The 19,708-nt window shown below is 44.2% G+C and overlaps 1 protein-coding gene across 1 annotated transcript in view; it reads left to right on the plus strand.

The window, feature by feature from the left end:
* KALRN (kalirin RhoGEF kinase) overlaps positions 1-19,708 on the plus strand; it is a 609,954-nt gene that overhangs the window by 364,824 nt on the left and 225,422 nt on the right. Inside the window, exons 14-16 of the mRNA XM_029938721.1 lie at positions 3,518-3,713; positions 12,955-13,185; positions 14,557-14,678. Coding sequence (XP_029794581.1) covers positions 3,518-3,713; positions 12,955-13,185; positions 14,557-14,678 — 549 coding nt within the window. The remainder of the gene's footprint in view (positions 1-3,517; positions 3,714-12,954; positions 13,186-14,556; positions 14,679-19,708) is intronic.

Genomic DNA, 19,708 nt, shown 5'->3' on the forward strand with positions numbered 1-19,708 from the left:
AGAAAGTAAGGGAGAAAGGAGAAAGGAAAATAAGGAGTAAAATTTAAAAGAATTGAGTAAAGAAAAAGGAAAAAGAGGTAATAATGACAAAGAAATAAGTACGAAACAAGTGAAGAAAAAGAAAAAAAAATTTTTTATATTAAAAAAAATAACAGCAGCAGCTCCCCCTGGTGAATGGGCGTGGTTTGATGTGGTAGGTCTTGGAGGCTGTTCTCAGAGGCTCTGCCCCTGCCTGAGGCGAAATGAGCAGCAGGAGGTGAAGTGTGCACCTTCACAGACTCAATTGCAGAGTCCCCACCCCCAGCCAGGATCGTGATTGCAATGGGGGAAAGGAAAAAAAAAAAAAAAAAAAGCTGAGTCTCTCTTGGTTTCCGATAGCTGTTGCTCAAGGCGCTGTGCGCTGCTGGAAATGAGCTGGGAGCTCTTGCTGTCTAAGTGCGTACCCAGGCCTCCACCCCCCACCGACTCTTTGTCGTGGGTCGCATAGGTGTGGGCCCTATTTTTTCCTGTGGGCACCTGGGATTCATGCAGTCTGTGCAGGGCGCGAGGTGTGCCGTGGAAATGCGGTCCGTGGTCCCGTTCCCAAAACCAAGTTCGAATTGCTCGCCCCTGGTGCAGCCACAGCCCCGACCGCTTCTCGCCGGGAAGTCCGCACCCCAGGCGCAGCGGCGCTCCGGCTGGTTTTCACCGGGAAGTCTGTTCCCCTGGCCAGCCACGCTCTGGCCGCTTCTCGCCGGGAAGTGCGCTCCCCTGTCTCTTCCCTTTGTCTCTCGGGCTCCGCGCGCTTCCCCCATGTTGGGCTGGGGATCTTGTCTCCCCTGCCTGTCCCGGCCTGGCCTGTTTTCAGATTTCCCCCATTTGCCCTCACTCACTCAGGTATCCTTGAGGTTCTATTCTTTCTGGAGTCCGTATTTTCTCCTTCCACTCTCGCAGATGAGAGTAATATCCTTCTCGGTTCGATAAATGGGTCGGACAGAGTTTACAGAGCTCCCTTCCTCTCCGCCATCTTGGCTCTTCCCAAAAATAAAAATTTTTTAAGACTTCATATGAGCAAAAAGATAATTAATGTAGTTTTTGAGAAAGGGGCAAAAGATATCCACTTTGAAAAAGTGGATAAGAATGGCCAGTAAGCATATGAGATATGGTCACCATCATTAGTATCCTAAAACCATAATGAGATTTCACTTCATGCCCACCAGGATGACTAAATTTAAATAGACGATATAAAATGATGGTGAGGATATAGAGCAACTGAAACTTCCACACATTCCTATTGGAATGTAAAATTGCTGTTGGGAACGTTTAACATGCACCCACCTTATGACCCTATGACTTCACTCCCAGGTAACTCTCAAGAGAAATGAAAACCTGTGTCCACAGAAAGACTTGTGTTAAGAACTTTCACATCAGCCATACTCATAATAGCCAAACACCAGAAACAACCCAAACGTTCATCAGCCAGAGAATGGACAAATAAATTGTGGTATATCTATATAATGGAATACTACTTTGTAGTAGTGAGGAATGAACTACTCATAAACATGAAAATATGGATGAATATTAAATACAGAATGTTTGGGCACTGGGGTGGCTCAGTTGGTTGAGTGTCCAATTCTCCATTTCAGCTCAGGTCATGATCTCATGGTTTGTGAGTTCAAGCCCCACGTCAGAATCTGGGCTGGAGGCATGGAGCATGTTTGGGATTTTGTCTCCCTCTCTCTTCCCCTCCCTCAGTTGTGCGCTCACTCTCTCTCTCTCTCTCTCTCTCTCTCTCTCTCTCTGAATTGTAAATCAATTATTTTTTATTCTCAGTTTAATTCCTTACTCTAGTTAGAGAATGAAGTACTTTTAAAAGATGGAATACAACAAAATTCTGTTTTGCCTGTCCACCTGCTATTTCCCAGATCCCCCAGGACTCCCCAGGATAAGTAGATACTAGGTTTTCCTGCTGAGCTCAGTGTGTCCCTTAGTTGACCTGAAAAGATGCGGGGCAATGTGGTGAAAGCCTAGGGCAGGAAAGGTGGTATTTTTCAAGTTCCCCCATCTCTGCTTCCAAGACAGCAACTACCATTTCCAAGAAGAAAAGTCTTACTGTTAGACAAAACAATAGAGTCCTGTGTGACCCAGATGGCAGCCCCTCATGCCAGACCACTTGGCTTTCCCATCCCAGGCTGCAAGACCCCAACACAGGAGAGAAGTGTGCCATCTCCCAGCTGCCTTGAGCGGTCTTCTCCCTCCCTCTGTCCCTGGATGTTCCTGGAGCAGCAGTGGTTGTCAGCCATAGGTCAGCAGTGGGGGGAGATGCAGGATAATGGAAATCACTGAAGGGGACAGCAGGAGGGAGTGTCTGGGATTTGTGCCTAGGCCTCCTGGGCCATACTGCAACTGTTTGATGTGGGGTGAGGCTTTCATTTCCTCTTCTCAAAAAAGAAGGTGACGGTCCCTGTGCCGTTGCCTTCACAGGGCCACCTGGGGGAATGAGCTTGAGACAATGGACCTAAAAACCATGTCAGAAGAGTTCTCCTTTGATTCACAGATCAGATGGAACTGCTCCGGTTCAGTACTGCCGAGTTCCTGTCTGTGAATGATGGCAACTATTGTAGAGGAAGCGTAGGATTCAGTCTCTCTGTGCAGTCGTGTGTTTGAGGGTGGGCCAGGGGAAGTCACACGAGTGAAGGTATAGGGCAGTAACCCAGTTGGCAAGTTCACATTAGGGCAGAATTTCCATTCATTACATGCTTCAGTCTTCATTAGACTCATGCCTTTTTATAGCATATAATCTGCTTAGATTTCTAGAGGTCTGCTCTATGTTTACACCTTTAGCCACCATCTCCAAGGATTGGCCTTTGCAGGGAGAGAGTCCTGCACAACAGAACGAGGAAGCCACATGGGGCTCCTGGGTTTGATGTTCACCAGCTCTAACTGATTGTGTAACCTCAGGTCATTCATGGGTTTCTCCAGCCCTCAGTTTCTGTTTCTCGGGAACAGTGAGCCTTAAATATTTAATTTGTGAGGTCCTCTCCAGTGATGAGATTTTTAGAGTACCACTTGTGGTATGATGAACAAAGTCTTTGCAGTCAGAAAAAGAATTGAGTTATGTCCAGAGGTGTGTTCTCACTAGCAGGGTGAACTCTGGACAAATTCTGAACATCAGCTTCCTTGTCAGTACGATGGACCTGGAGATCTCCACCCTACCTGCCCATCTGGGTCAAGGTGGGAGTGGAACAGAATGGAGTTGGTAAAAACCTTGTAAACTGTGACTTACCATCCCACATCTGCTGTTGTTCCTGTGCTGCTGCTATAGACATTGAAATGCATGGTGCCTTGAACCACTATTACAGACATGCATATGTGGGTGTGTGGCCCTGGTGCTTAAATGTAGTTTAGGAGTCAAACAGATGCAAAGCAGGGATGGGTCCAGCTATGGGGTTAGTTAATAAGGCTTGGAATAGGTGAGCTTCAGCTCAGCAGCCTCTCATGGACCTGAGAGCCTACACTGACGGTCATTCCCTAACAGGTGACAGCAGAGCTAGACGCGTGGAATGAAGACTTGCTCCGGCAGATGAATGACTTCAACACGGAGGATCTGACGCTGGCAGAGCAGCGGCTGCAGCGCCACACAGAGCGGAAGCTGGCCATGAACAACATGACCTTCGAGGTTATCCAGCAGGGTCAGGATCTGCACCAGTACATCATGGAGGTCCAGGCCTCAGGTAGGTGACCTCTCCCATCCTCCTTATTCCAGCAGGGAGGTGATGAAAACAAGAATGGCAGCTTGACTCCAACCAGCACTTCCAGTCCACACATTCATTTTATATCTTCAGACACAGGAACAAAGATTTTTTTTTTGCCATTTAAAAAAAAAGATCACTGAAGCATGAGAGCTGAAATAACATGTCTGAGATTGCCCCATCAGGCACCAGTAAAGATGAGGATAGGGTTGGGGCACCTGGGTGGCTCTGTCAGTTGAGCGTCTGACTTGGGCTCAGGACATGATCTCATGGTTAGTGAGTTCGAGCCCCACATCAGAATCACTGCTGTCAGTGCAGAGCTGGCTTCAGATCCTCTGTCCCCCCTCCCCTGCCCCTTCCCCACTTGTACTCTGTCTCTCTGTCTCTCTCTCAAAAATAAATAAACATTTAAAAAAATTAAAAGGATAGGGCCTGGGTCTCCTGGTGCAGTGTAGAGAATGGAGAGAGCAGATCATGGAAATTAGCAGAGATTAAAAAAACAAAGGGTGGCCTGCAGGAACAAACCAAAGGGGCTCCAAAAGCAGCCAGCCAGCCATGCAGATGGTATTCAGATGTGTGGATATGGCACTTCTACTCCCCAGCCCCCCTCTTCAGCCCTGTCCTCCACCCCGGTGCTGGCCCCAGGTCTCTGGTTCAGGCCTCTCAGAGTCCTGTTTTCTTCATCACTGGTCTATGCATGAGTGTTAAGAAGTGATGATAAAATTTTATGGCAAGGTCATATAATTTTATAACTACTATAAGAAACAAGGTTGAGTTACCCAGATTTCACTTCTTTTCATGTTCAAGATTTATTCACTATTTAGCCAACAAATGCATGAACCCTTCCTGTTATGCCCAGTGCTCTCCAAAACAGCCTTTGGTGTTAGAACTGAAGAGAGCCATACCTGTCCCGTGGTCCAACTAGACAAGAAGTCACTAGTGGGGACACATGGCCAGTAGAGTGCTGGAACACTTTCCACCCAGACTCAATCATTGCCTTCACCTCCGGTTCCTTATTGGCTCAGGCTTCTCACCCTCCAGGAAGAAGCAGATGGGGGCACAGGCCATGAGCTCTTTAAAACACAGTTGGTCATGTCCCTGTTGACCATGAAGGATATTTAGAATCATGAGAGTGTCAGGCCGACTTTAGCCTGCAAGCAAACTTGACTGTAGGCTACTGTGTTTGTTTGAATGGCCTGAAGGAATAAATAACAGCATTCAAAAAAGCTTCACTTCTAACCAGAGGAGGAACAATCTGGTAAATTCTGTTCACTTTGCTCAGCATAATCTTCCTGGGAATTTTCGTTTGTGCTGTGAACAGCTGCAGATGCCCAGGCTTTTTTCCAGGGTGCAGACTGTGTGCCCTGCATAGCCCCAGGAAGGGCCCCAGGAAGGGCCATGCACATTGCAGTCTCTCCGGGTACTCTTTTAAAAATGGCAATGCTAGTCGTCAAGCCCAGATATTCTGATTTAACTACCTCTGAATGGGTCTTGTGCATCAGCAAAATCTCCTCGGGTGATTCCACTGTGCAGCCAGAGCTGAGAACCACTGATTTTCATCATGATGATTAAATCACAAGTGCTGATACCTGTCATGCACTGGGACAGGAACTTTCAGATGTGGTCCCTGTATCAATAGCATCAGCATCTCTAGAGAACTTGTAAAAAATGCAAGCTTTAGGGCCTATAGAACCTGCCACATCAGAATCTTGGGGTGGGGCCCAACAATCTGTGTTTCAACCACCCCTCTAGGTGGTTCGGATGCACCACTGATCTGGGCTCTGCTCAGAGTGCGGGCCCTGGACCAGCAGCACCAGCATCACTTGAGAGCTGATTAGAAACATAGAGTCCCAGCCCTTATCCCAGACTTACAAATCTCAATCTGTATGTTGACAGAATCTCCAATGTGCACATGAAAAATCTTCATGTGCACATGAAAATTTGAGATGCATGGTTGGTAATGGCTTATACATCATCAAGGTTTTATTAGGGAAGGAGGAGGGTATCATGATCTTTTCTCTGTGATTGAGAACCTTGTCTGGACTCAGGGTTTCACCTTAGAGCTTGCCCTCATGGTGCTCGCAATAGCTGGCTATCCAGCTGAGGCTGGGAAGAGGAGAGAATGCAGACCTAGTATGGAGGAGAGAGGCTGGGACGGAGAAGCCTGCAGGGATGCTCACCCTTCGTCCCTCAGTATTGATGCATCTGGCAGGAGGAAAGCTCATCTGCCTGCAGGCCCGCAGCACTTTGTACGGGGTGCTGGCATGACCTGGGCAAGCCCATCTCTGTCCCAAGAGCCAGGTATCCCTGGTAACGGAAAGACTACCGGGAGCTGGCAGTCCCTGAAGCTGCTTGTGACTGGGGGTTAGCTGTGCTTGGTGGCCTCCTTAACCTTGAGGGCTAAGTGGGTGAAAACACCCCAGCCAGATCCACTGCCCACGCCCACAGTTTGCTGATCCAGAAGTGCGCTTTGTCAAAAGAGGCTTGATTGGCCCCTTCAGTCCTCTCTGCTGGGACTGGCTGTTCCCCGCTTCCTACCACAGCTAGCTAATCAGTCTGGCATAGTCCATGAGGCTTCAAAAGGAATGAATCCAGGGGTCTCAGGGAAGCTCACTTCCTGTCTGCTGCTGAGTGCCTGGTCCTGCAGAGAATGCACCTACCTCCTCTCTGGCATGGAAGAAGGGAGATCTGAGTTGCACCAGAGCTGCGGGATGGGGTGGAGGTTGGAGTGAACCCAGGTGGGTCTTGACTCCAGGTGGTTGAAGAATGCAAGACTTCAGAGGACTGAGGTAGTAAATGTCTTAGTCGTTCATGATGTGTGTCTCATGAACTATATTTGAAGTAAAGGGAAAATAAACTCTTGTCTTAGAAAAAGGACAATTAACAAAATTAAGCATTTGGTTGATGTTTAGCCCTCCATGCTAAATTAGTTAAGAGCTTATGCTTTGATTTTATAGGAATAAATGGAAGTAGGGAATTTCCATATACTTATTTTCATGTGTGAAGTTTATAACATTGAGACAGGTTCCACAAAATCCCTCTGGTGTGCCCACAGCTGTAACCAAAGCAAAAGCCTTAGGACTAAAAGGTAGAACCTGAACACTTTCTTCACTTGCTCATCGTTTTTTCCTCGCTATAGCATTATCTATTTCAGCCTCAAGGTGGGATGTACCAGGTTTTGCTGGAAAGAGTCAAGTTAGAGAAAACATGCTGGCCGAAGTCAAGGTCCAAGTCTGCTATCAGCAAGCAATCTGCCTTTGGAAGTTCCTGTTCTTTCTCTTTAGACCTTTCTTTTTCTGTCTAGTGTGGGAGGTGGGCCTGGATTCCTAAAGTCCTCTCCAGCTCTTACTTGCCATGATGATTCAGCTAACCACCCCCACTGGCTATGCCACAGCTGTCCCCAGTGAGGTCTGACCACGTGCCTCTTACATGTGCCCTTTTATGAAGAGATTAAGAAGAGCTGCATGTCTTAGCGATATGTTGCTTTTGTGGTTTAATCAAAGCATCAAGCTCTTTCTTTTTTTAATGTTTATTTTTAAGAGAGAGAGTGCACAAGCATGAGTGGGGGAGAGCAGAGAGAGAGGGAAACAGAGAATCTGAAGCAGGCTCCATGCCATCAGCCCAGAGCCAGATAGGGGGCTTGAACTCATGAACCATGAGATCATGACCTGAGCCAAAGTCGGACGCGTAACCAACTGAACTACCCAAGTACCCCTTGAGCTCTTTCTTTGTGTGAGGTTTTTAAGTGAAAAATCTTTGGGATCTGTGGCAATGATACTTAAATTTTACTGTGCTTGGGAAGAACCCAGCCCTGGAATTTGAAGATCAATAAAAATAAGTTTGGTTAAGATCACTCTTCTCCTGGAACATAGAGCCTAGAGCACAGGTGAGACAGGAAGAGTGCCTGGCTCGGGTTCCAGCCGCACCCTTTCTGACCTGGGTGCACTTGAATGTGTTGCCCCATCTTGCCCAGCCTCACCTTCCTTGGAAGATGGCAATCTTAAGACGGCCCACCACTTAGGGTCATCATGAGGATGCAGTGTGATAATATGTGAGCATGGTAAGGGTTCAAGAAAGCTTGATAACTATTACATATTACACTTGTATTCTAGCACATACTGTATTCTGTTGCAGTTATGTGTTCCTGTAGCTTGTCCAGCAGCCTGAGGGCAGGACTCTTTCTTCCTTCTCTTTCCATTTCCAGCATCTAGCAGGGTGGTTATGTCTTGTACTCAGCAAGTTCTCAATAATAGTATTTGCTTAGTTAATGGAGTGAACGTCAATGCAGGCGGAAGAGATGTAGGTAAAAATAACAGGCCATAAATAATTTCATTTGCATTATAAAAGAAAAGAAAAGGCTTGTGTTTTTTTAAAATGGAAGCTACTCTGGGGTTAATGGGAACGTGGACCGGGTGGGGGCTATGTGGAGGGGAAGAGAACATAGATGTAAAACAATGGTTCTCAGCCTGCCTGCATATTTAGAATTACCTTCAGAACTTTAAAATTTAGAGGTCTGGGCCCCACTCCTCAGGGATTCTTGCTTAATTGGTCTGGAATGGGCCCAGACTTTTTTTTAACTTCCCAGGTGATTCTAATATACGGCCAGGGTTGAGAATGCTGATCTAAAAACCCGATTAAAAGATTTTGTAATTTCTGAACTGGGTGTTACATTCAGAGAATTGCACAGAAGGAGGAGTGAGGAGGGGAGGAAAAAAGAGAAAAGATATTCTCTATCAGAGGCAGACTGACATTTAAAGAACACACAAAGAGTTGAAACACATATCACATCTCTGAGTAGCAGGGCCAGGAATACCTATACCTTACCCTAGACCACAACCACCTCTCTCCTGGAGGAAGTTTAAGTGGTACCCTCAACCTGGCAGCAAAGGAAAGCACAGGGACATTAGCTGTGGCCTCAAGCTCTAAACAAACATAATGTGGACTATTCTGACCAAGTGTAGAATAAAGACTCTGTCTGTTCCTGGATTGCTGGCCTCTTATCCAGCGGTTTCCCATCTTGGTTGCATGTTTGGATCACCACGGGAGATTTAAGACTTCCTGATGCCCTGGTCTCCCCCCACCCCCTCCCCACAGAGAGTCTCCTGTTACTGGAGGGTATGGCCAGGACATAGCAATTTTTAAAGTTCTCCAGATCTAAAGTGAGCCCAAATTGAGAGCACTGGTCTAATGGCATTTAGACCATCCCAGTTTCTAATGATGTACACTGAGCAAATCAGTAAATACCTCATGATAACATTTTATATTTACATTTTTACGAGCCATTCAATAGTTCCATTGGTAATCAACAATGAATATGTTGTAATTCACTCAAGAGAAAGGAAAAAGTGGGAACATAGATATTTTGAGCCTACTAAATGCCAGGCACTGTATATACCCAATCTTACTTAGTCCTACAACACCCCCAGAAGACATTTTGGGATTGTTTTTACTAAGCGCAGAGAGGATTTGGAGCCTGGAAATTCACTGTTAACAGGGGACAGAGCATGGATTCAAACCTAAGTTTGTCCTTTCCTAGAGCTTGCAGATGCTTTCCACAATAGGACATGACCTGAACCCTTTCATGAAGAGGCCCATACCTTGGCTGATGAGGTATTTATTGGATGTTATGAGTCAAGCACTGTGCTAAGTGCTAAAGGTGCAGAGATATATGAGATGTGTGGTGCTGGCACCAGGGAGCCTGCATTCCTGTGAGAACATGGACAAATTCATGAGGGACCACCCGCAACAGAGTGTTCTGATGGAAGGATCAGTAGAGAATATTGTGGGACACATCAATACAACTCGCTCTAAAGAGCCTGCAAATTGTTTCATTATAAATAAGTTTCACTACTTGATGGAAAGGACAAACACATCTTGCTGCATTTCTGAGAGCCACTAGGAAAACAGGACTGTGATGAAATTGAGACCAGCATTGTGAACACAGATAAACTCCACTTGTTGATTGATGGGTATTTAGCAGTTGATGAGTTTTGACTGGGACTCATGTCGATGCGTCTGGAGGCAGTGGGAGGAGAGGTGAGGGTCCAGCCTTCTAGTTGCCTTGATGTTCCTCCCCTTCATTCCATCCACAGCACAACGTGCTGCTCAGCACAGAAGTGCAGTGAGCATTATCTTCACCCATTTTATTTCCTGTGTTCATCTCACATAAAATAAAAAAGGGAGGTAGATGCAGGTGAAGGGCTTAGGTCTCAGGGCGGGCTGAGAGCTGATTCTAAGCGGGTGCTGGCCCCTTTGATGAGTTACCAGCTTAGAGGGTCCATTTACATGCAATGTGGCAGAGGTGAGCCACGGGCTTCCCAGAGAAAGACACTTTGTCCAAGCCCAGCATACCACACATCGGAGATGCATGTGGAATGAAAACAAGCTGGGAAAAACCCGCATTGTGGCTGGAAGCAGGGAAGAGTTTCTGCTTCTGCAGATGGACCTTAAATTACATTTCCAGAAAGTAAATGTGAGGGTCAAGGGTCATCTCACTATGCCGAGCACTGCGGAGATAGGAATTTTTGTGTTCTTATTTTTTCTTTCAGTCAAGGGGATGCTCTACCTTGTCCCCTTGGTAATTGAAAATAGTAACTTCAGGGAGTTGACTGCCAAAGAACAAGCCGTTCTTTTCTGTCTCCCACAGATATTTCAGGAGCTGGGATTTGGAATTATGAAACTGGTAGGAAAAAATAAACATGAAAAGATACTGAAATTATTACCATGTAACACCAGAAATTTTTCCCACCCTTCCATATTGTCCTTATATAAAACACTATTTTTGCCTCTAGAAATGAATTTCCCTTAGCATGTGTACACCTCTTTATATTCCTCCTCCCCATATCCGGCAGGTGTGTTGGTGGTGATGGTAATGAATTTCTGATGATGTGAGTCAGAGTGATGGGGAAGTCTCCCAAAGGAGACGTGTCTTCATGTGACTGTACACTGAGATTGTCAGGCTGCTTGGGATGTGACCCCCATGGAAGTACATTACCCTTTTGTGACTTATCTGCTGGGAATTTTAGTCCCAACCCCATTGCTGGGTGCATCCCTATTTGTCAGCATCACAGGGTCATAGGCTCGAGGATGAGGAGCTGGGGAAAGGATCTGGACGGAACTGAGAAGCTGCAGAGCCAGGTGGAGTCAGGGGTCAGAAGGAGGCAAGCAATCCTGAGTTAGGATTTTCCTAAAGCTGAGCACCTGGGTGGCTCAGTTGGTTGAGCATCTGACTCTGGATTTCAGCCTCAGGCCATGATCTCAGGGATTGTGAGTTCGAGCCCCATGTCAGGCTCCTCACTGACAATGTGGGTCCTGCTTGAAATTCTCTTTCTCACTCTATCTGCCCCTCCCTACTTGCTCTCTCAAAGTAACTTTTAAAACGCATTTTTAATTAAAAATGACTTTGAGTAGATAATGAAAGAAAATGCAAAATGCTTATTGATTTATGATGTGGTTTCATCTTAGCTTGGGCAAAGCATGCAGTATTTAATACATAGTAGCAGAATATTTACTATTGAAGCTTGAAAAGATGTGAGTTCTTTGTGTGCAATCTTTCATTTATGCATGTGAGAGGGTTTTCGTTTTTTTAATATTTTTGCATTGTAGTACTTGTTTTGCTTGTTGGTGGTGTTTGCTTATTTAATACATTCCATCAAGGACAGAAAAATAAATAAATAAATAAATAAATAAAAAGGATTTTTCTAAAGCTATGGGTCTAAGCAAGGTTCAAAATCAGAAATAGGTGGACAGTTGGAACCAAGAAACCATGCAGGTTACAATTTGTATCAACTCAGAGTTAAATAGCAACCAAGAGCGCATAAATATAAGAAGGCAGAGAGCTGAGAGTTTAAGAGTCAGGAATCAGGAAAACCATGGGACTAAGGAACAAATGTCTATGTTTGTTATGTTACGTGACAGATGCTCTACGTGCATTATCTCATTTAATCCTGCCAAGGAGCCCCTGAGCGGGTAGCTTATGTGGTAGGTACGTATGTAAAGTCCTATTTTACATAGGAGGAGAGTGAAGCTTATGACAGCTTAGATAACTTGCCCATGTTCAGGATCCTGACTCAGGACTGGCTTCAAAGCTAGCACACTTTTCACGAAATCTCTGAGAACTAAGGAACGAATCAAATTCAAGCCACTAGCAGACAAGAAGTCCTGCTATGACTAAGGCAGTCCTCTTGCCCTGTGTCGGAGTTTATGACCCTTCTGAAACACAGACCTGTTTGAGAAACACTCCTCTAGTCCTGCTGCTGCTGATGTATAAACAGAGCACCGGCTTGGTGGAGAGAAAGCGTGTGTGTCCCCAGAGTCCACACGTGTGTGTTGGGAGAGGCATACAGCAAAAGGAAGGAAGGCGGAGAGGGAGGTGGACAATGAATGAGGTCCCATCACAGGTCAGACAGTTGTCTGCTCACTGACGCTGGGTGACATATCCATAAACGTTGGGAATGCTTGTCAGCGGCTGACTCAGCGCACTCATTGCTTTGGATAAGCAGAAGCATGGTGAGCAAACTCCTTGTGTGGGCACAGCTTTAACATAGTCTTTGTAAACAGATAAGCACTCAGTACCCCTGTCATATTGTTGGGGTATGTTTATCAGGTGTATGTGCCAGTGTTTGAGAAACAGTATATGAGCGTTAGCATGTATACTTCTAAGAGTTGCTTTTTTAGGGGACCTAAGTAGTTGGTTAATAAAATAACCAGTGCCCAGAGACTCTCATCAGAACAAACTTGCCATCTAATTATAAATTGAATTGGACGAGCTAAAAGACTTGGCCTTTGGCAGAAGTTATGGAGAGAGATTTTTTTTTGGTTTTGTTTTGTATTTCCCAGTATGACCGAGAGCCTTGCTTCTGAATATTGTAGGTGTTAGCAACCCCCCACCAGGGACTACGGGTGCTTTCTTCTCGGGGGATGGACACCCAGAGAGCAACCTCGCCCTGTAACTCCAGCTGATAATAAGGAGCTGATGATCTGTTGAGATTCCCAGGCAAAGGATCAGATAATCCAAAAGATAATCCCAAAGAGGTAGCATGGTTTGCACATCCCAAACAAAGGTTCAGTATGACACTGTCCGGTTTCAGGGAGGGACGTGTAAAGGCTGGGAGGGACCCCGCCCGAGGCTGTTTTCACATTCAACTCTCCTCTGCTTATGGAAGGAAATGTGGTCTTTATAGCACTGCCCTATTTGTAATTGTTTACATGTGTTTTAAATCAGGAATTGAGTTAATCTGTGAGAAAGACCTCGATCTGGCAGCCCAGGTACAAGAGCTACTGGAGTTTCTCCATGAGAAGCAGCACGAATTGGAGCTCAACGCAGAGCAGACCCACAAGCGGTTAGAGCAGTGCCTCCAGCTGCGGCACCTGCAGGCCGAGGTCAAACAGGTGAGCCTGGCCCCACATCTTCCTCCCTTGGTCTGGGCTGCCCACCCCCTGCTCCTGGGACCGGGTCAGACGTACAGAGCCACTGGCATAACCCAAATTCAGAAAACGAGGAAGTTAAGGAATGGTCGTTTAGTTTCTGAAAGTGAGGCTGCTATCCATCTATTGGATCTAACAACTGGATTTGATGGTGCAAGGCTCAAACTACAAATGCATTAGTTTTCTCTGATAGTCTCAGGAGAGCATTGCAGAACTCTCCCAAGTTGACCTCAGACACTGAACCTATTCTCTTCCTTTCTGTCTTCAATCCTGACACACAGCTTATGTGCAGTACAAATTCTTCATCAATAAACATATTCAGGCTTTTGAGCCAGGTTGGATAACTTGGGGCACCTGAGTGCCTAGTGCAGTGCCTGAAGCAGAGTTGAGAGTCAGTGAGTGGTAACAGTTTCCATTGTTCTTTTCAATATGTGTGTGGTTCTTATAAGAAAACTTTTTTTGCCATATTAAAGTCAAGTTAGAAGAAAAAGATTTCTTATATGTATGAGACATTATACTAGCCATTTTACCAAAGGACATACCCAGACCTCTAGGAAAACACAGTAACCAGTGACACATTTTAAAATAGTACATATTGGGGCACCAGTGGGTTAAGCATCCATCTTCAGCTCAGGTCATGATCTTGAGGTTTGAGAGTTTGAGCCCCATGTCGGACTCTGTGCTGACAGCTCAGAGCCTGGAGCCTGCTTCAGATTCTGCGTTCCCCCCTCTCTCTGCCCCTTTCCTGCTCATGGCTCATGCTGTCTCTCTCTGTCTCCCTCTCTATCTCAAAATAAAATAAACATTAAAAATATTAAAATTTAACAAATTAAAAATTAAAATATTACATGTTTATATTCTGAACAGACTAAATTTTAATTATTTGCATAATGAATGGAGTTTTTTTATTTACACAAAGTGGGATTGAAGAAATACAAATATATAGTTCAATTTGTTGAGTGCTATGTACCTTTTACATCTATCTCTCCATCAATCCTCACAACCATTCTCTGAAGCAGATTTCATTCCTGTTTTACAGATGAGGCCACCAAAGCCTAGAGAGGTCACCAGACCTGGTCACACTGATGAAAGTGCATGTCACTCCCCTCCACTGATCCAGGAGGGCTTCCCAGCACCTTGGGCTCCACGGCACTTCTGTGGTTGTCCCCTGTGCTCCACACTCTTTCAAGCAATCCTGACCCCTGCTTCCTGTAGGGAGAACTCTGCCCAAAATATCCTAAATAGAGAAGTATCTGCCTGCCATACATTTTTTCTTATATACTGGGCCTGTTACACTGTCATATTTAACTCTATTAATTTAGTACAGGGGACAAAGACACTGTTTTAATTTAATCATGATGCTTCTTTTATATTCAGAGTATTTCTTGTTAATGCCTAGGTCTTAGTTATTATGTTGTTATTTATTATAATGCACAAAATTGTCCTCCGTGCTCCACTTCTCCGGATCAGTGCTCAACCAGAGCCCTCAGGCGTTGTGCTAATGACCTGTCCTTGGCGCAGGTGAGATCACTGAGCACCCAGTAAGGCAGGATCACAGGGCTGCCATCAGGTTGTTTTCTGTGTAATTACATGGTAACCACTCCTAAATCTCTGGAGAGATATGTTATTCACGGGAACGTGGTGCAAATCCTAGCAGACCCAGAGCAGTGACGAGTATACAAGTTCTGAAGATCTTGGTAGTAATGGTAGTACTTACTTTTCATATAAGAAGTATGTTCTCATTTATAACCTCATTTTAAGAGAAGACACCCATGCGGAAAAGGGGGTATCTATTTTACAAATGGGGAAACTGAGGTAGCATAGGATTAGCGCTCCCAAAGCCTGTTGACTGGTTAGCTGAAACATTAGCCCATGCTTCCTTTATCCTCGGTTTCACAGTTTCCCTTTCCTGGCGCCACTCTTGCCCTCAGGCTCTGGAGAAATAGGAAGAAGCCCTCCCACAAAACGCAGCCCAGGATTTTCCTGACCTTTTTGGCACCACATCTTAGAAGACAGCAGGCACGACCTGTGCCCGGCAGAGAGGGTGGCTCCTACTTGATCAGTCAGCGGGCTCCAGTTGGTCATGGGAGCCCTCCACTGTTCACACACAGTTGTTTCCACCAGCCAAAGGTGGCAGGAGAGATCATCTAAACAGAATAACAGGAAAATCATTCCTATTTGACTTTGAAATGAAATACATACTTTTGTTTTATTCCTGGTTTTTTATTTTATTGTTTGCTCCAACATTAATAGAGTCAACTCCCTAATGATGTTTTTCTTGAATGGTATGAAAACGGAAATGAATTTTCATCCTCTAAGTATACATTCTGTACAGAATGGGGAGTTGGTATGATGATAGGTACTTTATCAAGTTGGGAAGTAGGATGTCTATGAATAAACCAGGCTTGACTAATATCTGGATACATTCCCATTCAGTATTTCATGAGCTGGAAGACAAAGAATTCTTCTGCAGCAGAAAATTGCTTCTCCCCACCATGGCAAGGATGACACGTGTGGGATTATAGTTCAAAAGCATACTGGACTGCTCGAGTCAGACACAAGACACCCATGAAGGCCTTCAGGAAGGACAGAGGCCCCGGGAGGTGCCAAGAGATTGCTGCTTAGTTAAGCCACCATGCCTCATTAGGCAGACTTTTTTCCTTGTCAAAGTAGGGCTCTTTCTTTTGAGAGTCATCTGATCCAGTTTCAGAGAAGGCATTTGTGTTTGATGGAAGTCTGTGGAGCAGGAAATATTGATTTGGAAGCTGTTGACACTTGGAAAAAGGGAGTTAATTTAGATGTCAGTATTGATCAGTGGAGCTAAATATAGACACCAGCTTGAGAGTTTCTCTTTTGAGTAGACCTAAAAAAAAAAAATAGAAAGGAAAAGGAAAAGGACACCTTAATTGAAATGCCATTAATGGGGATGGAAAGGGAGAGAGCAACAACGTGCTGTCACACAGCTCTGTCGTTACAGCTCATAGATGGAAGGTTTAGGTTTGGCATCATAACCTATGGTGTAGCTATACCACAATTATAGTCAACTGAAGCTTTGAGAAGAGATGATGCCACAGATGTTAGACTGAAAATTATTTTCAACTGTTGAAAACAAATGAAGTTGTTTAATGCAACTGATGTTCTATTTGAGGGATTACATAGGATCCTGTATCTTAGATGGCCCAAACACCTCCGGAGAAATGTTGACTCTTTAAGGGAAACCACTCCCCTGACTAGAGCCCATGGTCCAGAGCCCTAGACCACTCAGATGCCCCCTTTCTTCTAGGAATGCAGTTTTGATTACTCCCCAGTCCCGCAGAATACTCTGGTTGCTTTTCTGGAGAATTACTACTCTGATACAGATGACCTCACATTTATTAGATAATCCAAGAAGATTTGAAAAACCTACTCAATGGGCATAAAACTAAGTGAATTTCCATATGTATTCCCCCAGAACAGGGCATTAAGCAGAAAATAGCCCAAAATGGATTTGTAAGATATTCAGGCTTTAATCTATGGGAAAAGAAATCATACTTATTTGTCTATTAAAGACATTGACCTACATTATTCCTGTGGACCAAACACTGGCCAAAACTTGCTCATGAACAAAGGGACGTTGAAAACAGAAGAGAAAATATGATCCTGTCAAAAATACTGTGTTCAATTCTGTTCGCCATGCATAAGGGTAGAAAAGAGTTTGGGTAGATCTAAAAGAGAGGTGACCAAAGGGACGAGTACTATCTGTTTGTTGCAAAATGGAGATAATTAAGAAGACATGGTCACCGTCTCTAAAACCAGGGAGGATGATCACATATAATCTCTTAAATGGTGAATCTTTAGAACTAAGAAATTCTGGAAATATAACAAGCTCTGAGTTACCAACTGAGAGACAGACAATTTTTCCTGTGGCCGTTTCAGAAATGACTGTGCCTTGTGTTAAGTCATCAACAACAGCAGGTCTTAGAGTCAGAGGCTTTGAGGGCATGTTCATAGCTTCGTTGTGAATGTGACCTAGAGAGCCATGTACAAGCAGCTTCCCAGCCTATGTGGTTACAGGGTACAGCTTGCCCCTCTTAGATGGCATCATCATTTGTAGACATCCATGAGCAGTTAGCCAAATCCAGTCTTCTCACTGGGGTTTACCTGAGCTTTCATAGCCTAAGGAAGCAATAGATCCCCATTTTTAGTTCACTATCTCAGCTCTGACTGAGCTAAATTCTTGGCCAGCTCCTGAGTCCCTGAGCAGTGATACTCCTCTGGTCTCTCGGTTTACTGACCTGACTTTCTTTGGTGTCCTGTGGTTCAGGGCCTCTGAATTTGGAAAAAGTTTGGAATGTTAGGATTCAAAGTGACCCTCAAAGATCAGTTAACCTATAGGTAAATTGTTGCCTAAGATAATTGATCAACATAAAATGCTCATGTTATGCATTACATTTTATAGTTTACAGAACACTTTTAGATTACTTCATTTCATGCTCACTTCAGCAGCACATATACTAGATTACTTCATTTCATCTTTGTTTTGTGACTCAGCAAGCAAAGTGTTACCATTTTGCAGGTGAGAAAGCTGAGCTTTAGAGAGATTAAATGACATTTCTGAAATGACACAGGATTAGAAATACAGTACTTTCTCATTTTTCTGACAATATTTCTTCTACTCCCGTGCACTCATTCAGATGCTCATAGAATAAATAATAAATTTTATGAGCCAAAAAAATAAAAGGACTACAGTAATAGAAAATTATACCAACAAGAGTTGTCACTGATCAGACTACAAAGAATGGTGGTAACAAAACAGCTGAGCATCCAACATCCCATCAGAATTTGCCAGTAAGCTTTACAAATACTGGAACAAAAATTAATAGTCCTAGTCTTTTTTTTCCCTTCTCATTGTGAGAGGGATAAATGAAGATTCATAGCATTACCTCACTTTGCTCCAAAACTAAACATCACCACCTCCCCCATCATCAGGCTTTACATCTTATTGGCCCTGATGTAAAAGGGAAGGTACTATTATATTAACTTTGTAGATGAGAAAAATGAGGGTTTGTGGTTTTGCCAGGTAGTAAAAAAAAAAAAAAATCCAGGTGTTCTGATGGCAGATTTTGTGTTTTTTCTTCACTAGCCCAGTCCTACTTCGAGGACTGACTTAGTTATAAGGATTGGTCCCACCCCTGAACCTAAGCCATAGATATAAACATGCATTTGTATCTTCCTAAAATCAAAATTCCCACTCTAGAGACCTGGAATGCCTTTATAAACAGCATTTGGAAGATCAAAATGAATAAGAATATCAAGGATATGGCATGACTTAATGAAAGACACAGAGACTGAAGCCTAAAATAGCTAAATGGAGGGCTAGGGAATGGAGATCCCCATCACCACAGCTATAACTGATGTTTCCAGTTGGCTGAAACTAGAGAGTAACATATGCCAGCAAGACTCAGGAGGCCCAGAGGGAGTCAAATTGCCCCTCAAACGCTGATTTGTGATGCACACGGAGTAAATGTTTCTCTGACACCCTCAAATGAATCTTGAACTAAGCAAAATGCAATGAAGCATGCCAGAAGGACTTGCATAGTTCAAAAGTATATATTGTGAGCTCCATTTTCCAAAGAGCTGAAGCTTTTGGCCATGCAATCCATGTATGCATGTACCCAAACTCACAGGCGGCTTTTGGAAATCATTAGCACCTCTAGCCAGCCAGCCACAGTGCGCCACTGGCATCAGAGATTTCCCACATACACACTCTGAGCAGTTATTCCTGCAACTAATTGCTTTACAGATTTGGCATCCTATCCACAATCTTCCAGACTGTACAGGAATTAATGTCTCAATCCAAATAGCCCAGCTTCGGCAGGATTTTCGCCCTGCTGTTATCCATGTACAATATGTCATCAGTCATCTTCTGCCCAAGGAAGAAATTTGAGAAATGCCTGTGAGGATTGTGGAATAGAATAGACCAGGCTTAGTGTTTTTCTAATTGTTGAGCATGAAGAAGTGGAGAGGAGGAAAAAAATATGCAAAAATCTGAAACAGATTGTGATATCTTCTCCTTTGCCTTGAAGTAACAGATGGATGATATTTACTGATCTTGAAATTTCAAAAGAATTTTTATTTCCTCTCCAAGCAGGCTCTTATACTCCCAAATAAAGAAGGTATTTGGCAATTTTCTGGTGACCAGACACAAGGTAGATTTTCAAGGCCTGATTCTTCCAGTGTGATGATTTGCACTTGACTCAATCTTAGCTGGAGAACTGACACATGTCCATTTCACCTAGGACTGTCTAGACAGCTGTTTCTCATTCTATTCTAATATTCTTTCACTGAATTCTCTTTCCCACAGTACTAATTAAGGTTACCTAGAAATTTTACTTAGCCTTGCCATTACCTCTAGATAATATAAATCAGTTATAACTTCCTCCCCCCCTGCCTTTTTGCAAAATGATCCAGTGTATGGATTATTTATGCTGTTTTACTTGTTTGCTTTCTCCTTTCTCCTTCCTTTGGGTCAATGATCTGTCAAAGCTCAGACCTATCTACTCAACTATTTT

This window comes from Suricata suricatta, chromosome 5, assembly GCF_006229205.1.
Source record: "Suricata suricatta isolate VVHF042 chromosome 5, meerkat_22Aug2017_6uvM2_HiC, whole genome shotgun sequence".
NCBI classification, from domain to species: Eukaryota; Metazoa; Chordata; class Mammalia; order Carnivora; family Herpestidae; genus Suricata; species Suricata suricatta.